The sequence below is a fragment of the Culex quinquefasciatus genome, chromosome 3 (genome assembly GCF_015732765.1).
Source record: "Culex quinquefasciatus strain JHB chromosome 3, VPISU_Cqui_1.0_pri_paternal, whole genome shotgun sequence".
NCBI lineage: Eukaryota > Metazoa > Arthropoda > Insecta > Diptera > Culicidae > Culex > Culex quinquefasciatus.
Window position 1 is genome coordinate 32867584 of NC_051863.1, and position 25800 is coordinate 32893383.

Below are 25800 nucleotides of genomic sequence, written 5' to 3' on the forward strand. Positions count from 1 at the left end.
TTTCATCTTATTATAAAATACTTTTAAAAAGGGAAACATTCCAATTCATTACACCACTTTTTGAATATTTCAAATTTTTCAAACAATTTCAAACATCCGACCACAAACCGGACTTCAAAAAACTTGAAACCGATCACCCACTGCGTCACCGCGCCAGGTGCGAGGACACTTCCGACCCAGAGTCGGCTGGCCACCAATTAGGATAATGGTGCTGTCAGGCGTCAAACCCAAAAAACCAGCCTCGCCGCCAGATGGTGCGCTCTGGTAAATTAGCAAAAGTTTGACCCAAAATCTCTCCTTCTGGTGGGGGGGGTCGTTCTCGCGGCAATGCAAATTTAATCAGCTTTATAAACACACAATTTTATACGGCTAATAAATTGCAATTAAATGTGGAGCACTTTTCTGCGCGGGCCAAACGTCGACATTCTGAGAAATATTGTGCCGTTAAATAAATCACAAACGGTTAATTATTTTTAACGGTCTTTTCGAGAGCGGCTCTGAAAAAAACTATTTACAACCGTCCTAAACTAGCCCTAACGCTAATTCTAGTTGTTTACCAGCTCTTTCTCTCCCGTGCAAACTAGTTGAAAAAACATCTGCGGGATTTGCTAAATAAATTCCCCTAACCAAGCACTTTCTACCGCAGTAAACATGACGCCCAGAGCTTTCCGGCAGCGGGGCGAGCTTTTGCTGATGCTGGTTTGGTTGCACTGGTTTTGGTCATTCTAAAACACCATGGCGTGGCTGCCAGGCCCAGGTTTATCAGCGGGATCGTACACAGTGAAAAAAATGGGTTGAATTGAGCTGGTGGTGACAGCTCTGTTGGTTCGCGCGCGCTTCCGCAATTACCGAGTAGGGGTTCAAATCTCGTTGGAATAAAAAAGTTTTTTCTCAGTGTCTTTTGTTTTTTCAACAAACTACACACTTTTTGCCGGAAAAGTGCTACCCAGAGAGCTGAAAGCTTTTCCCCACTGGGGAACCATGCAGGATGAAAAATTACAGTGGCTAGCCGGAACGTTTTTGTGGTGCTGGCCGTCACTCACTTGGGAGCTGAAGAGAGGGCTTCCACCAGCAGGCCCGAATACACACATAACTCATTCATTACGGGGTGGTTTTTCGAAAGGTAAACCTAAGCCCCCGTTGTAAACTGTTGCTGAATCAAAAGAGGATTCCCCGGAATTGGTTGGAAACCTTTTAGCAATTACTTTCACAATGTGGTTACTTGAGTGGCTCATCAGCTTGAACTAATTTTGAGAGAAAAGTTTTGAAATACTGAAATAAAGCGTTTGAAAATCTCTATTTTCTTAGTACAATGTTCCCTCCTCAAACCACCCAAAGCGTTCAATTCCGCACAGTCATGACTTTAAAAAGTTGGCACAACTTCCCGCCGTCTGTCTTTGGGACGCAACACAACGGGCGCAGTTCAGTCAACTTTAGAACAAGCTTTCCCAGCAAGATGTTTATCATTTTACTCTCTGACTCTCGTTGCAGTGCCGTTCATTTCTTTTTTTTTTTTTTTGGTTCTACAGTGTCGCAGCATAATGCTGCTGTGCACTGCAGCATAAAACGACAAGAACTTTGGGCGAAACTTTTTATGCGTGTGTCGTCGACGACGGGGTTTCTGCAAATCTGGGCTCTTTTTTTTGGAGGATGGTATAGGCTTCCCGTAGAAGAAAGGGAAGGTTCTAAAGGAGTTGCTATCTGCTAGACGATTCGTAATTCAAGTGATTTATTTGTCTGGGAGAGTGTGTGTGCTTGATGACAAGGATGCAGCATTTTAAAGTGGTTTTAATTGTATCCAGTTTGTAGACTCAAGCTTCTTAGAATTATTTTTTGGGTTTTTTTGAATTGCAAACAAATTTAGGTAATGAGGTATAAATATGAAAAAAAATCATCTGCAGTTAACCCTAAATTTAATCGAATTGTTAAAACATTAAGTTAGTATAGGGTAATTCTCTACCAACTCACACGAAATCGGGAAAAGTTGCCCCGACCCCTCTTCGATTTGCGTGAAACTTTGTCCTAAGGGGTAACTTTTGTCCCTGATCACGAATCCGAGGTCCGTTTTTTGATATCTCGTGACGGAGGGGTGGTACGACCCCTTCCATTTTGAACATGCGATAAAGAGGTGTTTTTCAATAATTTGCAACCTGAAACGGTGATGAGATAGAAATTTGGTGTCAAAGGGACTTTTATGTAAAATTAGACGCCCGATTTGATGGCGTACTCAGAATTCGAAAAACGTATTTTCATCGAAAAAACACTAAAAAGTTTTAAAATTCTCCCATTTTCCGTTACTCGACTGTAAAAATTTTGGAACATGTCATTTTATGGGAAATTTAATGTACTTTTCGAATCTACATTGTCCCAGAAGGGTCATTTTTTCATTTAGAACAAAATTTTTCATTTTAAAATTTCGTGTTTTTTCTAACTTTGCAGGGTTATTTTTTAGAGTGTAACAATGTTGTACAAAATTGTAGAGCAGACAATTCCAAAAATTTTGATATATAGACATAAGGGGTTTGCTTATAAACATCACAAGTTATCGCGATTTTACGAAAAAAAGTTTTGAAAAAGTTACTTTTTGCGTTTCTCTTTGTTTCGTCGTCCGTGTCTGTCGCGGGTGACCATGAACGGCCATGATCGATGACGACCAACTTTTTAAAACTTTTTTCGTAAAATCGTGATAATTTGTGATGTTTATAAGCAAACCCCTTATGTATGTATATCAAAATTTTTGTAATTGTCTGCTCTACAACTTTGTAGAACATTGTTACACTCTAAAAATAACCCTGCAAAGTTAGAAAAAACACGAAATTTTAAAATGAAAAATTTTGTTCTAAATGAAAAAATGACCCTTCTGGGACAATGTAAATTCGAAAAGTACATTAAATTTCCCATAAAATGACATGTTCCAAAATTTTTTACAGTCGAGTAACGGAAAATGGGAGAATTTTTAAAACTTTTTTAGTGTTTTTTCGATGAAAATACGTTTTTCGAATTCTGAGTACGCCATCAAATCGGGCGTCTAATTTTACATAAAAGTCCCTTTGACACCAAATTTCTATCTCATCACCGTTTCAGGCTGCAAATTATTGAAAACACCTCTTTTTTCGCATGTGCAAAAATGGAAGGGGTCGTACCGCCCCTCCGTCACGAGATATCAAAAAACGGACCTCGGATTCGTGATCAGGGACAAAAGTTACCCCTTAGGACAAAGTTTCACGCAAATCGAAGAGGGGTCGGGGCAACTGCTGTGTGAGTTGGCAGAGAATTACCCTATAATAATAATGGTTGTTTCTCACAAAAACAAAAAATCTACTAAAAATGTAAGGTTGATTTTTTTTTGTAAAATGAAACTTTGTTAAAACAAAACAAATTTTGAAGAGTGTATTCATTGTAATACTTTTAAAGTGTCATGATTTTCTCTATGATTTTTCTAATCTAATCTAATCTAACATAAAGGAATGTTGTAAAGTCTGAAAGTGATCAGATTACGCCCCAAGCACTTTTCTTGACATCATTAATAATTGCAGTGCATCCGAGAACACCCGAAAATGTATTGCAAAAATTGAAGCAGCCAGCCCTACTCCGCTGTGTTTACCGCAGAGAGGATTCTAAGAACGGATCACATTTCACAGAATCTACAGAAGAGGAAAGATGCGTGGACATACCGTACCAAACGCTTCAGTTTTCAGTTTCATATGTAATTTGTATGATGCGTGTTTAGTAGTATTTCATTTAATAAAATCCCTCCACTCAACCAAGCTCGTAAACAGCGACACAAAAGAAATGAAAATGAGCAGAATAGAAAAAAAAAACGTTTAAATAAATGTAAATGACTAATTGACGAAAATGTTCTAGATGTCATGTGATTAAAAGAACAAAATTCATTTCATAAAAATAATAACACAAAAACAAAGCCAAAAACTCGCGCCCACAATTCAAAATTCGAACCAAACAAGTGCAAGCAAAGAGACCTGACTTCTGTCAGTGGGCCGAAAGAGACGGGACATCATTATTTTTTTTATTTTTTTTTTTTTCCTTTAAAATCAGAAAAAAGCTAATAATAACTTTTAAGTGATTTTGAAACAGAATTTCATAAATATCTTTAAATATGCAGTAAATTTTAAGTAGAATTTAATTTTCCTGTTTCTTTATCTGTAAAATTTTTGAGTGAAGTTTATGTTTTGTTTTTCGAAGGTGCAAAAATATGGATTATTAATTTTTTGGTAAAAAACAATATTGATTCGAAAATCGGCAAATAATTTGTCAATGTAACTATTATGTTTAATTTTACGAAACTTTTTTCAGAAATGCTCATTTAATTTTGGGTAGCCCATTTTTCTCAGCAAAACCAATACATGCATCTTGTTGGAAATTTCATGGCGAACATTTTTCCCTCTAAAAAAATGCAATTTCGACACTGTAGAGCCGAGATATTTGAGTTTTAGTGAGAAAAAAAGTGCCAATTTTCCAAAATTTCTCAGAATTCTGAAGCAAGGCCTACTAATTACATGATGTTGAAAGCACATGTCAGTCAGGGTATGCTTTCTTACGGTAATTTTGGCCGCTGAATACGAATTTGAAATCAAATTTCATGTAAACAGTGATGTTTTGGAGCTAAACCCTTTTGTAATGTTATTTGCTGCAATTTAAATTGCTTGCAAGTTCGGTCATACTTTTGTCAGTTTTCGTTCCACTTTGATATTTTACGATCTGATTATGTTAATTAATTCGGAAATCGCATATTTTTATTTGGTGGGGGCTTACGCTAATATGGATTTATAAAAAAAGAATACAAGAGAAAATTTTAGGAAAAGTGGCTGCATTTGGATAAATTTGTTTGGAAAATTGCAATCAGATAAGTTGTAGCAGACATTTCCGAAAAAATTTCATTAAAAAAATATATGTAACAACCATCAAAAATGCTTCAGAATTTTAAGTTTTCTCATTTATTAACCAATCCTAAATTCTAGTAAGGGACCATTCATAAACCACGTGGACACTTTTGGAGGGGGAGGGGTTCAGCTATTGTCCAAGCTCCATATCAAAATGATTTGTTTTGTATGGAAATTGGACAAGCAGGGGGGTCTGAGATTTAAAACAAAGTGTCCACGTGGTTTATGGATAGTCCCTAAGCCCCCGCCAGATAAAAATATGCGATTTCCGAATTGCTTAACATAATCGGAAGGTAAAAAAACATTAAACATAAAGTGTTCTGTGAGTAAAATATCAACCAAAGTGGAACGAAAACCGAGAAAAGTAGGACCGAGCTTGCAAGCAATTTAAATTGCAGCGATTCAAACACGCAAATAACATTCCAAAAGGGTGTAGCACCAAACATCACTATTTAAACAAAATTTGATTTCAGATTCGGATTCAACGGCCAAAATTACTATAAGAAAGCATGCCCTGACCTTTAAGACATATGCTTGCAACATCATGTAATTAGTAGGCCTTTCATCAGAATTCTGAGAAATTTTGAAAATTGGCACTTTTTTTCTCACTAAAACTCAAATATCTTGGCTCTGGAGTGTCGAAATTGCATTTTTTTTAAAGAAAAATGTTCGCCATGAAATTTCCTACAAGGTGCATGTTTTGGTGTTACTGGGAAAAATAGGCTACCCTAAAATAAATGACCATCTCTGAAAAATGTTTCGTAAAAATGCGATTTTTTCGACATAAATCCGTCTGGGAAGGTCCAAAAACTTAAATTTTGGTCCAATATTGATAGTGTATCTTAATCTATGGACAAAAACCTATCGTTTGAAGATAATACACACCTGATCGAATCAGTTTTTATATTGATTCCAAGCGATTTTAGCAAATTTGTTCAAAAATGGGATTTTTTTCAGTAAATCGACTAGGGGGTGCGAGAAAGTATTTTATTATTTTTTCATGTCTAAGAAAACATTGTTTCTAACATCATAATTTATCATTTAAGAAGTGAGCACCTGAAATAACTTAAAAAAAGTTTGATTTTGCGCAACACTCTGTCCTGTGAATTCAAATCCGAAATAAGTTTCTCACATATAAAAACCGAACTATTCCTCCCTTTTTGTTGAAAAGTACACCATGTACTTCCGAGTGCTACGCAAAATCAAAAATCAAATTAGTTTTAGTAAAATCGCTGTATTGTGCTAATAGTTCATTTTAGTTTGAGGTTTACATTGATTTTTAAGTAAAATTGCTCGGGCAATACGATGGTGATAAAATAAAAAAATATAAGGAATTGGTCAAAACTGAATTTTAATACTTAAAACGTTGAAATATAATTTAAGGGGGCATTTAAGTGTTAAAACATTATTTTTATCGAATTCCTTGGACAATTTTCTATAAAATGCAACCTCTAGAAAGTCTTTTGCTCAAATAGTTGCAAAGTTATGATAAAAAGAAAAAAAGTTTTTTTAAAAAATCGTCTAAAAAAGAGGGCGGTGCCAAAAATAGAGAGATGGTCCAATCAGCACCAAACTTGGGATTTCTGATAACTATCGATAGATGAACGTTCCCTCCAAGTTTGGTCCAAATCGGTGAAGGTCGAGTCCAAAAGTGTACCCAGTTGACCTGTAATGGAAACCTAATAATAAAAAATTATTTAATCTGATTGGATTTCAAATTATAACCAAACATGCATAAAAACTTTTCCAAAAACAAAAACATCAGTTGATGGCACACAAAACATAACTCTGTAATTTTAATCAACACCCACATACTCCCGTTTAGCGAACAACAAACTTTGATAGTGAGGTTTAATTTATGGATCCACCCGTGCCACAAACTAGCAAAATGACTTCTGTTTAACCCGGTCGAACCGTTGTTCTGGTTTCCCGCTAAATCTCTACGCAACCATCCACCGCACATTGGACAGCTGCCACCCACGCGTACAAAAGCATGCATGTGTGTGTTGTCGCGCGCGGAGTAAATTTAATTAAAAACTTTAATCAATGTTCGGTATCGGCGGCCCAAAATTGCACAATTGAAATTCAGAAGTTCGCTTCGTTTCATCACCGAAATGCAAATATGTGTTATGGAGAGCTGTCGCCCCATTTTGGCGGCACACCACAAACTATTTAAGCACTTTTGCAGGTGTGTGTGTGTGTGTTCGTTTTGTTTGTGTGTACCACCCTAATCGCATAGCCGTGGCCGACCACTTTCGCACGCAAATATTTTGCATATTTTGCAGCATAACTGTATCAATTTGTGTTTCAAATTAGTACCCCTTTTCCGCTTTGAAATTTCGCCCAAATTTCAGCTAAATTTTAATTCCACCGGAAGCCTAACCAAATTTCAATCTCTCGTTCTCCTTCCCCCCTCAGATTCTGGACGGGTACTACCACTTCGAGCATCGGCACGTGCAGCGGCGTTCGGTGAACCCGGCGGCGCCCCACCAGCGCCGGCTGGACGAGGACGACCGGATCCACTGGTCCCAGCAGCAGCGGGCCAAGCGGCGCACCAAGCGGGACTTTCGCCCCCTGAAGAGCCCCTACCTCATCCAGCTCAACGATCCCAAGTGGCCCGAGATGTGGTACCTGGTAAGGTTTTTTTTTCAAATTTATGTTTTTAACAATGTTGAAATTTCATACAAAACAAGTCAGTTTCACTCAACTATGACAATTATTAAAATTTCCATAAATTATCTATTTTTTACCAACAAAAAATCAAATTTAGTCTTCTGGAAACACCTTAAAACTACCTTAAAATTTAAGTTATAAGAAAAACTAAACAAGTTTGATGCCTTTTCTCCACAGAACCGAGGAAACGGCCTGGACATGAACGTGATACCAGCGTGGAAGGAGGGAGTTACGGGGAAGGGCGTCGTGGTGACGATCCTCGACGACGGCCTCGAGTCGGATCATCCCGACCTGGAGCATAATTACGTGAGTATAGTTCGCTGTTTTTCTTCGTAAATTGATGTCCTCAAAATGTATTATAAATGGGACTGACGGACAAGAAATTAAAACATTGCTAGCGTTTTTTAAAAGGTTCTGTAAGTTTTGGAAAGTCCTATGTTTATAGAACCTTTTAAAATAAAAACTCTATATTTATGGGTTGTTTCTGGAATTTAGAGTTCTAAAATTTATTATAATCTAAATCTTGTTCACCTTTGAAAGAATCTTGAACCTGAATTTAAGAAATAAGTCCAGCCTTTTTCCAAAAATATCAGTAGATTAATTCTCCAGATTGTCGCAAATTACTTTGCGATTTTGAAATTTGTGTTGTTTTTTTAAATGTGCGAAAAAAGGTCGAAAGACATATGGTCGAATGGACAAAACTTTGAAAGGACAAAAAGTCGAATGTGCAAAAAGGAAACAAATAATAATAATAAAAATAAACTTCTATAAAATTTCTTGCAAAGAGAGAAAAAAGGGTCAATCATTCAATATTACGCCCTTTAAAAATGTTAGTCTTACTATTTTTTTCAAAAGTGGCAAACATGTGCACTAATTTGAAAAATGAAAAACTGCGACTATTTTTAAAATTTCATTAAAGTACTTTTTAATTGCAAATTTGATTTAACATCGAAAAATTAAGTTGAAAAATTTGGCATTTGATGTCCTCTTAAACATATAAAAAAAACAGTGTTTTTTGCAAATTAAGTTTTAGTAATAAAAAGTTAAATGAAAAATCACCAAAAAAATTTTTACCATGTATCATTTTTTCCGGTGCGGTCCGTATCCATACCTACAACTTTGCCGAAGTCACCAAATAGATGAAAAAAATCCTTCAAAAGATACAGATTTTTGTATTTTCATACATCACTTTTGTATGGAAAATTATATGAACAATCTAATGATGCAAAATGGCTTCTTTGGACATACCGAAGGCACCAAAAAAGTTTCAGTCGGATTTACAATACAAAAAAAATCGAATGACCGAAATCTGAGAGAACTGCCCTGCTATGTTTTTGTGATTTTTTTTATTATTTCAAACATAAGCATTTCATCCAAAAAAAGTTCGACTTCTAAAATATGTTGAAGGTTTATTTTTCTTTTTAAAAACAACTTTTGCTTATTTGTTGTAATATTTTTGTGAGTTTTTCTATTCTTTCAAACATGAGCAGTTTTTCAAAAAAAGTTCGACCTCTAAAATATGTTTATGTTTTTTTGCCTTTCTTACTAAAGAAAGGTATAGGTTTTACTTTAAGGCTGGACGTCATTTTCATCTTCGTAAATATGTCGATTCAGCATGAATTTTCTTCGGAAAAATCGTCAAAAAATCACACTGCATCGATTTTAGACGCTCTATCGATTCACCTTGACAGAACTCACCTATCTCCAACCCTCGAATTTTGAGAAAAGAAATTCCGTGGAGTTCGAGTGATGTCCGTATGTGGTAAATTTTTTACCAAATTTTGTGTCGCGTAATCCTCGGCTCCTCTATTTTCGATTTTGATTGTTCCAAGTGCATTTGAAAGCTGGTGTGCTGAACAAGGGTCATTTTGAGACCGAATTTCGAAATATCCATCTGTTTTCGGATGCGGCCAGACTTTTCAACAAAATAAACAGTTTTCAAATGAAAATATGGTCAAAATTTTTCATTTTCATATCTTTTATTTATCTCAAAAATTGCATTTTTCGAGCTCTGCAACCTCCCAAATTTTCATCCAGATCCATAATCTGGTTCTGGAGTTAGAGCCGTTTGATTAACCTACCAAAAGAAAAAAAATCCCTAAAAAAAGGTAAAAGCCCACCTTGTGACCTTTGCCAACACTTTTCATTTCCGATTTTATCTGAAATTTCTTTCTACACTCATAGTACAGACCATGAGTGAGCATCTGAAACAAATTTGATATCTATCGGCAATCCGGATCAATTTTTAGAGCGATTTACTTTTTGCCTTTCTTACTAAAGAAAGGTATAGGTTTTACTTTAAGGCTGGACGTCATTTTCATCTTCGTAAATATGTCGATTCAGCATGAATTTTCTTCGGAAAAATCGTCAAAAAATCACACTGCATCGATTTTAGACGCTCTATCGATTCACCTTGACAGAACTCACCTATCTCCAACCCTCGAATTTTGAGAAAAGAAATTCCGTGGAGTTCGAGTGATGTCCGTATGTGGTAAATTTTTTACCAAATTTTGTGTCGCGTAATCCTCGGCTCCTCTATTTTCGATTTTGATTGTTCCAAGTGCATTTGAAAGCTGGTGTGCTGAACAAGGGTCATTTTGAGACCGAATTTCGAAATATCCATCTGTTTTCGGATGCGGCCAGACTTTTCAACAAAATAAACAGTTTTCAAATGAAAATATGGTCAAAATTTTTCATTTTCATATCTTTTATTTATCTCAAAATTGCATTTTTCGAGCTCTGCAACCTCCCAAATTTTCATCCAGATCCATAATCTGGTTCTGGAGTTAGAGCCGTTTGATTAACCTACCAAAAGAAAAAAAATCCCTAAAAAAAGGTAAAAGCCCACCTTGTGACCTTTGCCAACACTTTTCATTTCCGATTTTATCTGAAATTTCTTTCTACACTCATAGTACAGACCATGAGTGAGCATCTGAAACAAATTTGACATCTATCGGCAATCCGGATCAATTTTTAGAGCGATTTACTTTTTGCCTTTCTTACTAAAGAAAGGTATAGGTTTTACTTTAAGGCTGGACGTCATTTTCATCTTCGTAAATATGTCGATTCAGCATGAATTTTCTTCGGAAAAATCGTCAAAAAATCACACTGCATCGATTTTAGACGCATCGTCGCCAAGTCGACAAGTTGTCAAGTTGAGCTTCTAATGCTGGCGCGTACTGCTGGCGCGTCCTGTTATTGGGATCCAATATACTCTAATATGTGTTGGGTGCCCCATCGATTTTGTTTTGCTACAATAGATATCGTTTATTTTTCGGCTCTTTAGTATTATCATTATATGCATAACTGTCCAGTATTTGTTTTGAAACCTGCGACATGAGACCATTATGCGATTTAAATTCTGTCATTTATTTTTGTTGTGTGGTGGTCTAGAGGTTTGTGTCTTAACTAATATTTTATCTAGATCAGAGGCAAAAGATTTAAATCTTGAGAAACATTGAGGTGAATTTGAAAGAGCTTTTAGAGAGTGGGGATCTTTTTAGAAAGTGGGGATCTTCTTCGAAAGTTCTTGGCTTGCTTCTTGTTGTTGGGTGAAAAAGGAAAGCTTTGATCGCATCGAGCGAGGGAGAGAACTTATATTCCTTTCCTCTCCACACTCGCGCTCACCGCACACGGCGCCTTGTGTAAAGAGGCGATGGTGTAGAGGCATAACTTCAAGCGTTGTGTTGTTTTTTTTTTTTCGTTGCCAACTAGTGCTTCTTCTTGCTCGCGGGCAAAAAATCGCTGGCAACAGTGTCTGCGGCACATACTGAAATGCCGCGCGGCGTGTACCTTTGAAAAAAACGGACAATACCAACACACAAAAGGGCTCGTACCAAAGCTAAAAAACCAAAACCGCGGTGTGCGTTGTCACTGGCACATGGGAAGCTTGCTATGATCGCGTTTGTCATTCAATATTATTTGGTGAAAATTGCGTTTTTTAATTCCTTTGGAAATCATATCATTTGTAATACATTGCTTTCATCATAAGACTTTCTTTTGTGCTGACGTTATAAATAAACAAAGTCGATGTTATGAATTGAAAAAAGTTCTACCATTGTTATATTCTTTAGTAAGAAAGGCTCTATCTCACCCCAGGTGGGATTAAATCGGGTTTTTTATTTAAAAAAACCTATTTTTGATTGTCAACATATTTTTGTGAGTTGGCCCAAAAAAGGCCGATTCTTGACTGTCGTAATGATTTGGTGATTTTTTTCAAGTCTTTCAAATGTTAGCGGTTCTTTTTAAGAAATACAACTTTCTAAAAAAAAACATTTTTTATAAAAATAGTTGGAATTTTTTAGAGATTTTTAAATTCTTTCAAATTAAAATTTAAATAATTTTGAAAAAAGAAAAAAAAAATATTTTAAAATATTGTTGCAAGTTTTCTATCCATTTTCATTCTATCTTTCATGGTCATAATAGATCCTAAGAAAAATCTGACTTGAAAAACAAAGCTGTATATATAAAATACGATCGTATTTATTTATATTTTTAAAAGATAGACCCCTCTAAACCAACAAACACCCCCCTTCCCCCTCTCAAAAGTCTTCAACCATCCGGGGGCAATTTTTGTTCAGAAGACATCTAAATTTTAAAGAATATATGACTGAAATTTAAAAAAAAAACGTTCAAATCACCTTTCCATAGCTGCTTATCAATATTTGTGTACTTAGTCTCAAATCAAAAGTTTTGTTTTGTAAAATGTTTTTTTTTTAATTCGACCTTTTATCCTTTCGACGTTTTGTCCACTTTCGACATCTTGCCCATTCGATCATTTGTCCATTCGACCTTTTGGCATTCGACTTATATCTTTCGACTTTTTGTCTCACGTTCTTTTTTTATTTGGTTACAATTTTTGCATAACATTCCCAAAATAATCTTCGTTTTTTTTTAATATTTATCAGGGGACTCAAAAGACACCATCTTTTGATCCATAGTAGTGCAAAAACTGGTTCAAAATATAGATCTCTGGATTTTTGTTTTTTAAGATATCTTAATTGGGTAATTTAAATCGAAAAAAAATATATACTTAATCAAGTTTGTAATTGAAGAGTACTTTTTTGAAAAAGTGTACCAGTAATTTGAACACTTTTTGCAAGAAAAAAGGCCAACCGCCAAAAAAGATTATTTTTGAAAAGCTAACAAAATGTCCAACAATTTTCTCGCTGAGACTTTAAAAATCGGACAATTAGTTTCTGAAGTACAGCCTCAAAAAGAATTCGAATCGATGAAAATGATATCTCGAAAACTAATTTTCTGATCCAAAGAAAAATTCAAAATTATAAAATTCGGTCTAAAATATTTAATGAGAAAAATTATCTATGTATTTGAAGTCATTTTCAAAAGCTATGCTTGATTTTTTAAGAACATTTTTAACACATAATGACTATTCCATCCTTGATTTGATCCGATTAAAAAAGCCACACAAATATTATAATGTAGCTACAGCTTCATTGCAAATTCTGGGAAATATATATTCCAAACAATGCTTCAGCTAAATCCTCGCCCCACAGGTACCGAGGAAAACTTTCATAATTACACATTCACGTACAGTTCGTCCGATGCAGTTGTGCAACGAATAAAACCTACCCTAAATGACCGGTTTGAAAAAGTTTTTTTTTACTACCTTGTCCCATATATGTGATCCTGCTCTCTTTACATTCGACAGTCATTTAGCCGGTGGAATCACACAGATTTTTTGTTCCACTTTTTTGTGTCAACTGTGGAGTAGTTGAAATCCCAAACCACACAGTTCAGCATTCGGCAATTGTTGTTTTATGGTACAGCAGCAGGGATGGTCAAGCCCAACTTTTACCCAGGTGTTTTGGCCAGAACAAATTTATCTATCCCTTCTTTTTGTTTGCTCTGCTTCGTGACCGGTGTCCATCCAGGTTGTTCTAACGTTTTCTGGGTGACAGTGCTAACCCTTGAGATTACCTTTATTAAATTATTAATTAAATATTGTATAAAAATACATAAATGACAATTCAATTATCTAATTTTTAATCAATTGTAATTTTCACTTCTGAAAAAAAAACACATAAAAAGAATATTGATGCACCAAAGGTTAGACAAAAGGTACCGTTGAACGAGTTGGATTTGCTGGATGTCCCAACAACCCGAATGTTCTCCCAACTAAACCGTGTGTGCAAAAGGTAAACACCATCAATCGCCAATTCTGAACACGTTTGTCCCAATTCAATCGTGCGTTTTTCCTCTCAAAAGTTTCTGTTTGCCCGCGAGCTCGCTGCTGCTGTGACAGAGCTCGTGTTTTTCCCTAGCTCGGTTGATGGAAAAGTTGAAAAAAAAACTTTTTTCACTTAATCTGTCGAGGATGCCACAGTCGTGACCGAAATGTAGCACGTGGTAGAGTAATTTACTTGTTTAAGATTTTGGATTAATTTCTTTTAAAATCAATGTAAAAGCGACCTATCAATCGCGTTTGTAGAACAATATGCTAATTTGGGGAGTGTGGAGTAAATTGGACACCCTAAGGAAATTGCTCTGCCACGGGCTGTATGGATATTTTAAAGGAATGTGGATGACACCAGAGGATAACAGAGACCATTTTTTTGGAAAAATTTCATGAATTTTGATAAATTTAGAAGAAAAACCCATATGGGGTAATTTGGACATGACTTGTGGGGTAATATGGACACCTTTTGTGGGGTAATTTGGACACATGTTGAAGAATAAGTTAAACATTTGATTATTTGAACATGTTTTTTAACCTTCAACCAGGTTTTGTAATTGATTTATATTTTTAAGTGTTTTTTTTTGCTCACAATATCTCATCAAAGGTTTAAGTAATGATTTTGTGATAGAACTATAATTCAATAGGAAGATAACAAATATTTCAGTGTAGTATACATAATTTAATCATTCATTCTGTAATGAATTAAACATTGATTTGGGATTAGGCACAAGTTTTCGTTTTTAGTGATTAAGGTATCGTTTAGATTTATCTAAATCAGTCTGTATAAAGAACTAATTAACCTGAAACCATTCATTTTTTAATTTTGAAATCCGTAGCCTTTCAAATTAAAATATTATTGTAAACCAGCATAGAAATCAGAAAAGTCAAAGAAATTAATTAAAATCACTCAACATTAGAGTCTAGTTGAATGCCAAATGTGCAGTAATCAGAAATAAAATATTGAAATAAATTTATCTGAATTAAAAAAATTTGGTGAAACTTCTAATTGCTTAAATTCCTCTTTGAGTGTTTGAAATTTTAAAACCTCTAAATATATCTAAATCCTTTTAAAACTCAACCAACCATGAATGTTAAATTACCCCCAAGCCATGTCCAAATTACCCCCATAGCATGTTCTATCAAAAATTGCAATTTTTGATGATAAAAATGGATAAAATGCACAATATTTATACGCACATATCTCAGGCATCGTCCAAGCAGCCCCCTTAAACAAAAATTGTCCACTTTTTTGCCCTATAATCCTTGCAAAGCCTTATTTACCAACCCTCAAATATTAGAACTTAAGTCAGTGCCAACTGGCCTTTGGAAACTTTTACAGTCATGCCTCGGTTTTGTACGCCTCGGTTTTGCACTGCCCCGGTTTTGATTCGTACAGCTGCCTCGGTTAAGCACGGCCCAGTGCTTAACTGAAGCACAGAGCTTATGGGATTTTGGCTATATGGGAGACATTTGCTTTAAACGTATGAAATTCATGCAAACATCAATAAAATTATAGTGTTTTGGAATCGGGATGCTGTCAGCTATCCGTTAAAATTATAATTTCATGAAAATTTCACAAAAATACGTATTTTTCCTGTATTTTGAAAATGCAATGCTTCTCGAAAAAATACTCAAAATTTCAGTTTTTGCAATATAAGTATTAAATGATCAGCATTTTTCATACATTTTAAATGTAATAACAACGTATTTTGAAAACACTCAAAATTTTCACATAACTACGTATTTTCGAAAAAAATACTTAAAATTTCAGCTTTTTACAATATGGGTATCAAACGATCAGGATTTTTTCATACATTTCGAATGTAATAACAACATTTTTTGAAAATACTCAAAATTTTCACAAAACTACGAATTTTCGAATAAATACTCAAAATTTCTGTTTTTACAATATGGGTATCAAACGATCGGGATTTTTTCATACATTTCGAATGTAATAATAACTTTTTTTTTGAAATACTTATTTTTTTACAAAACTACGTATATTCGAAAAAAATGGTCAAAATTTAAGTTTTTACAATGTGGGTATCAACCGTTTTTACAATGTGGGTATTTTTAATGCATTTCAAATGTAATAACAACATTTTTTGAAAACCTAAAATTTTCACAAAACAACTTACAAATGTATGAAAAAATCTCGATCGTTTGATACGCATATTGTTCAAACTGAAATTCTAAGTGATTTTTCAAATATACGTAGTTTTGTGAAAATTTTGAGTATTTTCAAAAAATTCGCTATTATATTCGAAATGTATGAAAAAATCCTGATCGTTTGATACCCATATTGGGAAAACTGAAATTCTGAATATTTTTTTTCCAAAATACGTATTTTTGTGACAAATTTGAGTGTTCTCAAAAAATGTTTTTATTACAACCGAAATGTATAAAAAATCCCGATCGTTGATACCCATATTGTTTAAACGGAAATTTTGATTATTTTTTCGAAAATACGAAGTTTTGTGAAAATTTTGAGTATTTAAAAAAAATTATTACATTCGAAATGTATGAATAAATCCTGATCGTTTGATACTTATTTAGCAATAACAAAATATTTTTGGTATATTTAGAGAAAAAAATTGCATTTTCAAAATACAGGAAAAATACGTATTTTTGTGAAAATTTTCATGAAACTTTAATTTAAATGGATAGCTGACATCATCCCGATTCCAAAACACTATAATATTTTTTATATTTGCATGATTTTACATACGATTATAGCCAATGTCTCCCATATAGCCAGAATCCCATAAGCTCTGTGCCTTGGTTATGCACGCCTCGGTTTTGCATCCCCCATATGCGGTGCTAAACCGAGGCATGTTTGTACATATAATACCAAAATTACTCAACCTATTCCAACTTGTTTGGTTTGTCCGTACTCCTAGGCCATTACTTGTACCTTATCACTTAAATTGCCGTTTTAACTTTATATCCGAAGAAAAGGTGATTTTTAAAGGGGTGTCCAAATTACCTCCACTAGTCCATATTACCCCAAACTCCCCAAATTTCGTAATAAGTTGGAAATGTAGAAATAACATCAGGATTTAGTATAAACAGTCAGTTTTAAGAGAATGCATGCAAAATATGTCTTTCCTAACAATTTGTCATCAGAATTTGAAAATTAAAATGACTTGTTGTGCTTCGAATCCCGAACACTGTTAAAAGCTGATTCGAAATCCGGACACTTTTGCTTCGAATTCCGGACACTCGATTTTGCTTATAAATCGCACAAATTTGGACTGAAATGTTAGTGAATGGCATTCTTTAAGTCTCAAATAAGCTGTTAACATAAAAAAAAATCGATGGTTTATATAAAAATTTGTTAGAATTTAAGAAAATCAAAAACATAAATTTCTGCTTTACCTTCCCGGTGCTTTGGACGCCTATGAAATATTTCCGTTGAAATGTTTCGCTTTATGGTAAACTTATAATTTTATTTTATTCAGTTGTTTTGGCATTAACTACACAGTAAAAAATAATGTAAATTTGGAAGCTTTAATTTTGGAAGGTTGAACATTACCTCTTTTATGTTGTAATTTTACCTCAATTTAGACTGGAAAAGTGACATTACACCAGAAAAGTGGTAAAATTACACATTTCCAGAGGTAAAATTACACCTTTTTCTGACATAAAAGATGTACCCCTTCCCAGATGTAATATTACCATGATTTTTTTTTCTGTGTACAGCGTTCAAACAAACTTTAAATGAAAGTTGATGTTAGAATTCATCAAATAACAAAGTTTTGACATTCATAATGCGAACTTATATTCAAATAATTGCTAAAACAAGTTGAAGTGTCCGGGTTTCGAACCATCCGGGAATTCGAATCATGACGTTAGAAAAGAGGTTTGGATAATCTCCTCATTCTAGCCTTTGGACTCCTAAGTTCGAGCAGAAACTTGTAATAGAGACCACAGAGGACTTGGGAATTGTTAAAGTGGATGGCCTGATTTATTTTAAGATTACCGGAAAATAACAGTAAGGCCAAACTCGCTACTAATCCCATTTGATTAATAATGGAAATTTCAATTCAGCCTAGAAAAAAAGGCCGCTGATTTTTTCTCGAATAATTGTTCCTTTTCTTAAACTTTTCAAACAAAATCATTTAATTACCAACTTTGAAAAAAAAATATCAGTCCCATAACATGAAAAAACAGAGGCCAGATGATTTTCAACCGAATGAATTCCACCTGCCAATTACGCATAATTATAGCGACGAGTGCTCGATAACACTATCAGGCACATAAATTGTACCGAATCAGTTGTTTGGTTGCTCCATTAGCTCCAAATATCAGGCTCTAATTAATGCTTGTTGATTGGAAAACGACACCCCCTTCCCGATTCGTCATTTCGGGGGGTAGTTGGTCAAAAGTGCGCAGTTTGTTATTTAAATTATCCAATTAGTCGTGGTGTGGTTGAACGCGAACATATTTGCCACAAATTACTCACAGATGGCTGCCCTTTTTCAGGGTAATTGATTTCAATTTGACTTTTTGGCGAGAATTCCAGAAAAATTCTAATTGTTGCTTTTTCTCCCCCCACCCGCAGGACCCCGGAGCGTCGTACGACGTCAACGGTAACGACGGCGACCCGATGCCCCACTACGACCTAACGGACTCGAACCGGCACGGGACACGGTGCGCCGGTGAGGTCGCCGCCACGGCCAACAACTCCAAGTGTGCCGTGGGCATCGCGTACGGAGCCCGCGTCGGCGGCGTCCGGATGCTGGACGGGGACGTCACGGACGTGGTCGAGGCCAAATCGCTCGGTTTGCACTCGCAACATATCGACATCTACAGTGCCTCGTGGGGTCCGGACGACGACGGGAAAACGGTGGACGGTCCGGGCGATATGGCCACGCGGGCCTTCATCGAGGGCGTCCGGAAGGGACGCGGTGGAAAGGGCTCCATCTTCATCTGGGCGTCCGGCAATGGGGGTCGCGAGCACGACAACTGCAACTGCGACGGCTACACCAACTCCATCTGGACGCTGTCGATTTCGAGTGCCTCCCAGGAGGGACTCGTGCCCTGGTAAGTGTGTTGCACGATGACCGGCGGAACAGTTTAATGATGCCAAGCTAACTTTCACGCACGGAACAGGTTCTCGGAAATGTGCAGCTCGACGTTGGCCACGACGTACAGCAGTGGGAACACCAACGAGAAGCAGGTCATTACGACGGATTTGCACCACTCGTGCACGTCCTCGCACACGGGAACGTCCGCGTCGGCACCGCTGGCGGCCGGAATTGCCGCGCTGGTGCTGGAAGCGAATCGAAATTTGACGTGGCGCGACCTGCAGCATATCGGTGAGTGGTGATAATTTACGTTGACTATAAGTCAAAAGTTACCTTTTGTTTGTTCTAAAGCGTTCTATGAAAGTCCCCGATAATTTTCTTAAGTGATTTAGTCTAATACAGTACTTGTTCGATAACTGGGCTGAACGAAAAATAACGAGGGGACCATCGCACTATGGGGTATTTCCATATAAGCGAGAGGTCAAAAAAAAATTTTTTTTTGCTTTTTTGTGAGTTTTTGTGTTGTTTGTACTTAGTATAATGAAAACAAATGAATGTTTGATATTTTTCCAAAAAAAAAAAGTTTAATTTTCGATTTTTTCATATATTTGAGGCCACATGCATTAAAGTGGTGAATTTTGATATTCTTGCTCTGTCTATTTGATGCACGGAATAGCGGTTTATGCTATGTTAAAGTTTCTGATTTACGTCCAATCTCCCTCCCCTTCTTCTTGAGTTAAAATCCACCTCCCCCTCCAATTAAAATTTGATTTTTGCGGTGTTTAAGAATTTTAGACGGTTAATTTTATGGAACATTGTATGGATTCTCGTCCACGTTTTTTGTTGATCCACTTGCAAAATTAACGTTTTCCACGATAAATTCTTCTAAATCAAAATCACTATGTAACCGATTGTCGTTAGATTACTTGAAATATGAACTTCTTCTATGGGCTTTTGTATACCTCGTTTTGAAGCTACAGAACAACATGCGAAGTTTTTCCTCTGTGGTTTTTCCCTGAGTTGATCATGTGATGGTTCTGCAATGTTGTAATTCTTACAAATATACTCGAAAGCAGTTCTCACGTTTTCAGAATAGTGCTTCCTTATATCGTACAGGGACACTACGGTATTATTTTCCATACTTTCAAAAGAACACAACAACGAACTGATATGAATATTCGACGAATCGTTTCTGTAAAATACTTAGAATAGGAATTTCTAATTTTATTAAACGTACCTAAGTACCAAGAAAGTCATGAATATCAAATCAATTTCAAAACATGCATAGCAGGTACGTCATTTTTGCCTCCGCAGGTAAATAATGTGATTTTAACCAAGCGTATACGCGAAATCATTAATTTTCTTGCATGAATCATTTTCAATTTTCAATTTTCAGATCGCACAAATGCACACAAAAAAAGTACTCCATTAAGAGCGAGTTTTTCACCAATGTGTAACAGGCCGTATCGAGGTGCTCCGATTTGGATGAAACTTTCAGCGTTTTTTTTTTTTTTTTTGAATTAAATATACTTTATTGAATCTTTCTTATAATAATTACATTTGGTTTACATAATAAGTGGTCAGCTGTGGCTCTTCAGCTTTAGTTTGCTTTTCGTGATTTAAACACTGTTCATTTTCTTAACTTTAAAAGTATATGATTTATCATTTTTGTAACACTAGGTACAATGAGAAAAAAAAAAAATAAAAAAATAAAAAAAAAAAATTAAGAAAACATAACCTAACCTAAAACTAACTTAATCTTACCATAAACTAAACCAATCCTTGAATCAAGGGGTATTCAGATATAGCACATTTTTCCCTGAATTTCAAACATTTTTCTTGAATCTTCTGATCCAACATTTTTACTTCTGCTAATTCATGAACCTCACTTGATCTTGTCCAGCCAGGAACATTCAAAACCATTTTGAGTACCTTGTTTTGGACACGCTGGAGCTTCAATTTATGAGTTCTAGCGCAACACTCCCAAACAGGTACTGCATACTCAATAACGGGGTAAATTATTTGTTTGTAAACTGCTAGCTTATTTTTCAAAGATAGCTTTGATTTTCTGTTAATTAAAGGATACAAACACCTGATGAGAATGCTGCACTTGTTCAATATTTTATCTACATGCTGCCGAAACAATAGTTTCGAGTCAAGTATGAGACCTAAATAGACAACTTCCTTTGACCAGGGTATTGAAACATCATTCATTTTAATCAAAACATCATCCTTTGGGACAAATCGGGCCGATTTGGAAAGTGGAAAAATGATGGTTTGAGTTTTGGCTGCATTTATGCGAATTTTCCAGTCGCCAAAGTATTCGGAAAGAACGTCAAGACCCTTCTGAAGACGGCCAACTAAATATCTGGTTATTTTACCCTTATAAATAACGGCAGTGTCATCAGCAAAAAGTGACAACACACCATTACCAGGAAGAGTAGGCAAATCAGATGTAAAAATATTGTACAGAAGTGGGCCAAGAATACTTCCTTGGGAACCCCAGCATCAATGTTGAATAATCCAGAAGCAATCCCATTCAGAAAAACCTGAACGATCTCTCCGAAAGATAGTGCTGGATAATTTTGATAAGATACATTGGAAAACCGTATAAATACAGTTTATGTATCAAACCATCATGCCAAACATTGTCAAAAGCCTTCTCAACATCCAACAAAGCCATAGCAGTTGATTTAGACTCAAGCTTGTTCTGCTTGATGATTTTAGTTACTCTCGTAAGCTGATGAGCAGTATTATGTCCCTTTCGGAAGCCAAACTGCTCGTTCAAAATTATATTATTATCGTTGGTAAAATCCAAAAGCCTTGAATAGATGACCTTCTCAAAGAGTTTGGACAGACTACTCAAAAGACTAATGGGACGATAACTTGTTGGCGATGTTGGATCTTTTGAGGCTTCAAAATTGGTATGACTTTGCCCAGTTTCCAATTGGTGGGGAAGTAACCAAGTTGCAAACATTTATTGAAAATATTGGCTAGATGTTGAAAGAACTGATCACTCTGTTTTTTCAACACTAGATTAAAATGTTATCAAAGCCTGGAGCTTTCATATTTTTCATTTGTTTAACTGCAACTTTGACTTCCTCACCAGAAACATGGGAATCTGCAGGAAATTCAAAGGTAGAGTCATTGATTGTTGAAATACTATTGGCAACTGATGTTTCTTTACGGCTGGTCATGGAAGCGCCAAGATTATGAGAACTAACAAAATGAAGCCCAAGTGCATTTGCCTTTTCCTCGGATGTAATCAAAGGAGAATCCTCAACAATAAGAGGAGGAATAGGCTTTGGTTTGTTTTTAAGAACTTTTGAAAGTTTCCAAAATGGTTTTGAATAATTCCCAAGCTGGCTTACATGTTTTGAAAATTCTTGATTTCTGATATTGTCAAGTCGGTCTTGTATGATTTTGTTCAAATTGTTCACTGAAATCTTTTGTCATAGTCCCCAGTCCGTTGATATTGTCTCCTATAAACATTCCTAAGTCTAATCAAGTGTTTAGTATCTACGTCAATATCAGTTACCTTAAAATTAACAGGAACCTCCCGAACGTTGGCAGCCTCTGCTTGGTTGATAGCCTGCTGGATCACCTCCAGCGAACGATCAATATCGGCAGAAGTTTCCGGGTGTTGATCATAGTCGATGTTGCTGTCTACCACTTGCTGAAACTGCTGCCAGTCAACGTTGTGGTAATCTTTCCGGGTTGGTTGCCGCTGCGGAGTAACGGAAGCTCCAACCTCCACAACCACCGGATAGTGATCAGAACTCAACTCTTCAAACACCTCAGGATGAGCCACGTTCTCAGCCATATTGGTAATGAAGAAGTCGATGATTGAGTGATTCCCAGACCGAGCCACCCTCGTTGGACGATCCGGACTCACAACGTTGTAGTATCCGTTTTGCAGATCGTTGTGCAGAATCACTCCGTTCCGATTCCTCCTGCTGTTGCCCCAAACTTCATGCTTCGCGTTGAGGTCACCAGCGATGATGTACTTTGCGCTCCGCCGTGTCAGCTTCTGGATATCGCTCTTCAGTTTTGCTGCTGAACCATCTCTGGAATTCACCTGACGTGGGCAGTATGCAGCAATGAAGAGTACTGGGCCAACCGAAGTGGGAATTTCCACCCCAACGGCCTCGATGATGTCCAGCTTGAAGTGTGGCAGCCGGCGTGGCTTGAGATCACGATGAACAGCGACAAGCACACCTCCTCCTCCAGAGGTGGTCCTATCGAGCTGCGTCGCGATCTTGTAGTTTTGCAGATAAACTTTTTCACCGGGCTTCAGATGAGTTTCCGTGATGGCAGCTACGTCGATCTCCTTCTCGCGAAGAAAATCCACCAGCTCTAAATTCTTCCTCCTAATGGAGCAAGCGTTCCAATTCAGCAGCTTGAGGGACCTACGATCCATACTGGATGACGAACGAGGTCAGCACTTCAATCTGCTGGGTCTTGGTTTTGCATCCACGCAGTGCAGCGGACATCTGTTTGAAAATATTGAGGAGTTCGGTTGAGGTGTAAAGATCATTACCATTTTCCTCAACTGCTGGTTCTTGGGTTGGTCTTGGCTCCTGGCTGAAGCCCGGTGGTGGCGGTCTCGGCTCCTGGCTGGAACCCGGCCGTGGATGATTCATCTCAGCTCTCTTCCTGGGATCCAACGGCAACGGTGCCAAGTTCGGGACCTGGCGTCGCGGTTGAAGAGGTGGAAAATTTTGCTCCACCAGGGCTGGAGGAGTTCTACGACGCTGAGGCTGATTCTTCGTCGATGCTTGCTGCCGAATTTTCACGAACTCAGCTCTCTTGGGGCACTTTCGGTCGGTTGACGAGTGCTCACCGTTGCAGTTGAGGCACTTCACCAGCGAATCTTGGATGCACTGGGATGTGATGTGCGCATCGGTACCACATTTGGCGCAACGACGCTTCAGGTGGCAGTTCTTACCTCCGTGCCCGAAGCCCAGGCAGTTGAAGCATTGTGTGACGTCACGATGCACTGGTCGGTATCGCTCCCACGACACGATAATGTTGAAAACCGCTCGAATTGCCTTCAGCTCAGGAAGCGTCGTCGATCCCTTAGCCAAATGCAGCAGGTAGAGCTGGTCACGGTACTTGATGTCTTTGTTGCGTCGGCTCATTTTGTGCACGGCCAACACATCCAGTTTCAAAACTTTTAGCTCGGCAGCTAATTCCTCCACTGGCATGTCGTACAGACCTCTGACGACGATTTTGTACGGCTTATCCATGACGACATCATGGGTAAAGTACTCCGCCTCGTTTTCGGTCAAGTAATCCTTGACCAGTTGATAGTGCTGCCTGGATTGCACCAGCACCTTAAATCCGTCCTGACACAGACGAATGTTGCCTTGGACTTTCCCAGACTTGATGAGTTCAACCAGCCCCGCTCGAAAGTCGATCGTTGCTGCTGATTGCCGCACATAAAAGGAGGCAGTTTCTCCTTTCGCTGTTTCACTTCATTCTCCTTTGCTTCCGCTACCTGGTCCTCGTCAGGCAGTCCAGCGAACTTGTTGTTCTTCAAAAGCTGCTCCTCGTGCGATGAAGAGTTCTCCTCCTCCTCATCCATCGGTACAGTACCGTCGCTCTTTTTCGTCTTTTGCTGTTCGATGTCACTTCCAAAAGCACCTTCCTTTTGGAAATTCCTGGTTTTTGGCCATCAGTTGAGGCCTCAACCTTCCTTTTGGAAATTCCCACTTTTTTGCCTGCTTGAGCCGCAGGTAGGGCAATATTGCCGGCGTTTTGCGCCGGGACGCGACGAGTCATGTTGATTCAGACAACCTTCACCAACGAATGCTCGGATAACAATGAACTTTCAGCGTTTGTTTGTCTATACATGAGATGAATTCATGCCAAATATGAACCCTCTACGACAAAGGGAAGTGGGGTAAAACGGACTTTGAAGTTTGAGTTCGAAAACACATAAAAAATCTTAAAAGATCTCTCTTAGATGCATTCGAAAGGTCTTTTGAAGCACTTCAAAATGAGCCATAGACATCCAGGATTGGTTTAACTTTTTCTCATAGCTTTTGAAAATTACTGTTAAAAATTGATTTTTTTAAAACCTTAATATCTTTTTGCAACAGCTCCAACATCCATACTCCCATAGGTCAAAAGATAGGTGATTTCATGGACTATAAGCCTGCGGTATTAACTTTTTGGCCAGTCGTAGTTTTTCTCATAGTTTTTCGATTTTTCTATAACAAGCATTTTACAACGTTAGTTTTTGCCCTGTAGACCGCCAAAGCGCCACTTTTTGGTCCAATTTTGTCATATTCGGAATCCTCGGACAATTTCAAGTAAGTTAGAAGTATTGGAGTGGTAAATTTGATTAAAAAAATGCCATTTGGAATGAATTAAAATATTTTTTTACATTTTGTCGGATTAGTGGTAAACAGGTTTTCACCTACTTGATACAGCATTTGACGTATTGATCACAGAATAAACCAAATTTTACCTTTTTTCAAAAATGTTTTATTTAATTATTTTTCAAAATCAAATTTACAACTCCAATACTTCTAACTTACGTGAAATTGTCCGAGGATTCCAAATATGACAAAATTGAGACCAAAAAGTGGCGCTTTGGCGGCCTACAGGGCAAAAACTAACGTTGTAAGATGTTTGTTATAGAAAAATCGAAAAACTATGAGAAAAACTGCGATTGGCCAAAAAGTTAATACCGCAGGCTTATAGTCCATGAAATCACCTATCTTTTGACCTATGGGAGTATGGATGTTGGAGGCTGTTGCAAAAAGATATTAAGATTTAAAAAAAAACAATTTTTAACAGTAATTTTCAAAAGCTATGAGAAAAAGTTAAACCAATCCTGGATATCTGTGGCTCATTTGAAGTGCTTCAAAAGACCTTTCGAATGCATCTAAGAGAGTTGGAATTGATGAAGTTTTACGGAAATACGAGCAATTTTAAGATTTTTCATGTGTTTTGGACCTCAGACTTCAAAGGCCATTTTACCCCACTT

General features: G+C 36.9%; 1 protein-coding gene across 5 annotated transcripts in view; it reads left to right on the forward strand.

Moving 5' to 3' along the window:
• The window catches only part of LOC6045170 (furin-like protease 1), a 454649-nt gene that overhangs the window by 373661 nt on the left and 55188 nt on the right, over positions 1–25800 (forward strand). For all 5 annotated transcript variants that reach the window (XM_038263921.1, XM_038263920.1, XM_038263922.1 and 2 more), the window contains 4 exons: positions 7320–7535; positions 7752–7880; positions 18338–18819; positions 18889–19094. In XM_038263921.1, coding sequence (XP_038119849.1) covers positions 7320–7535; positions 7752–7880; positions 18338–18819; positions 18889–19094 — 1033 coding nt within the window. The remainder of the gene's footprint in view (positions 1–7319; positions 7536–7751; positions 7881–18337; positions 18820–18888; positions 19095–25800) is intronic.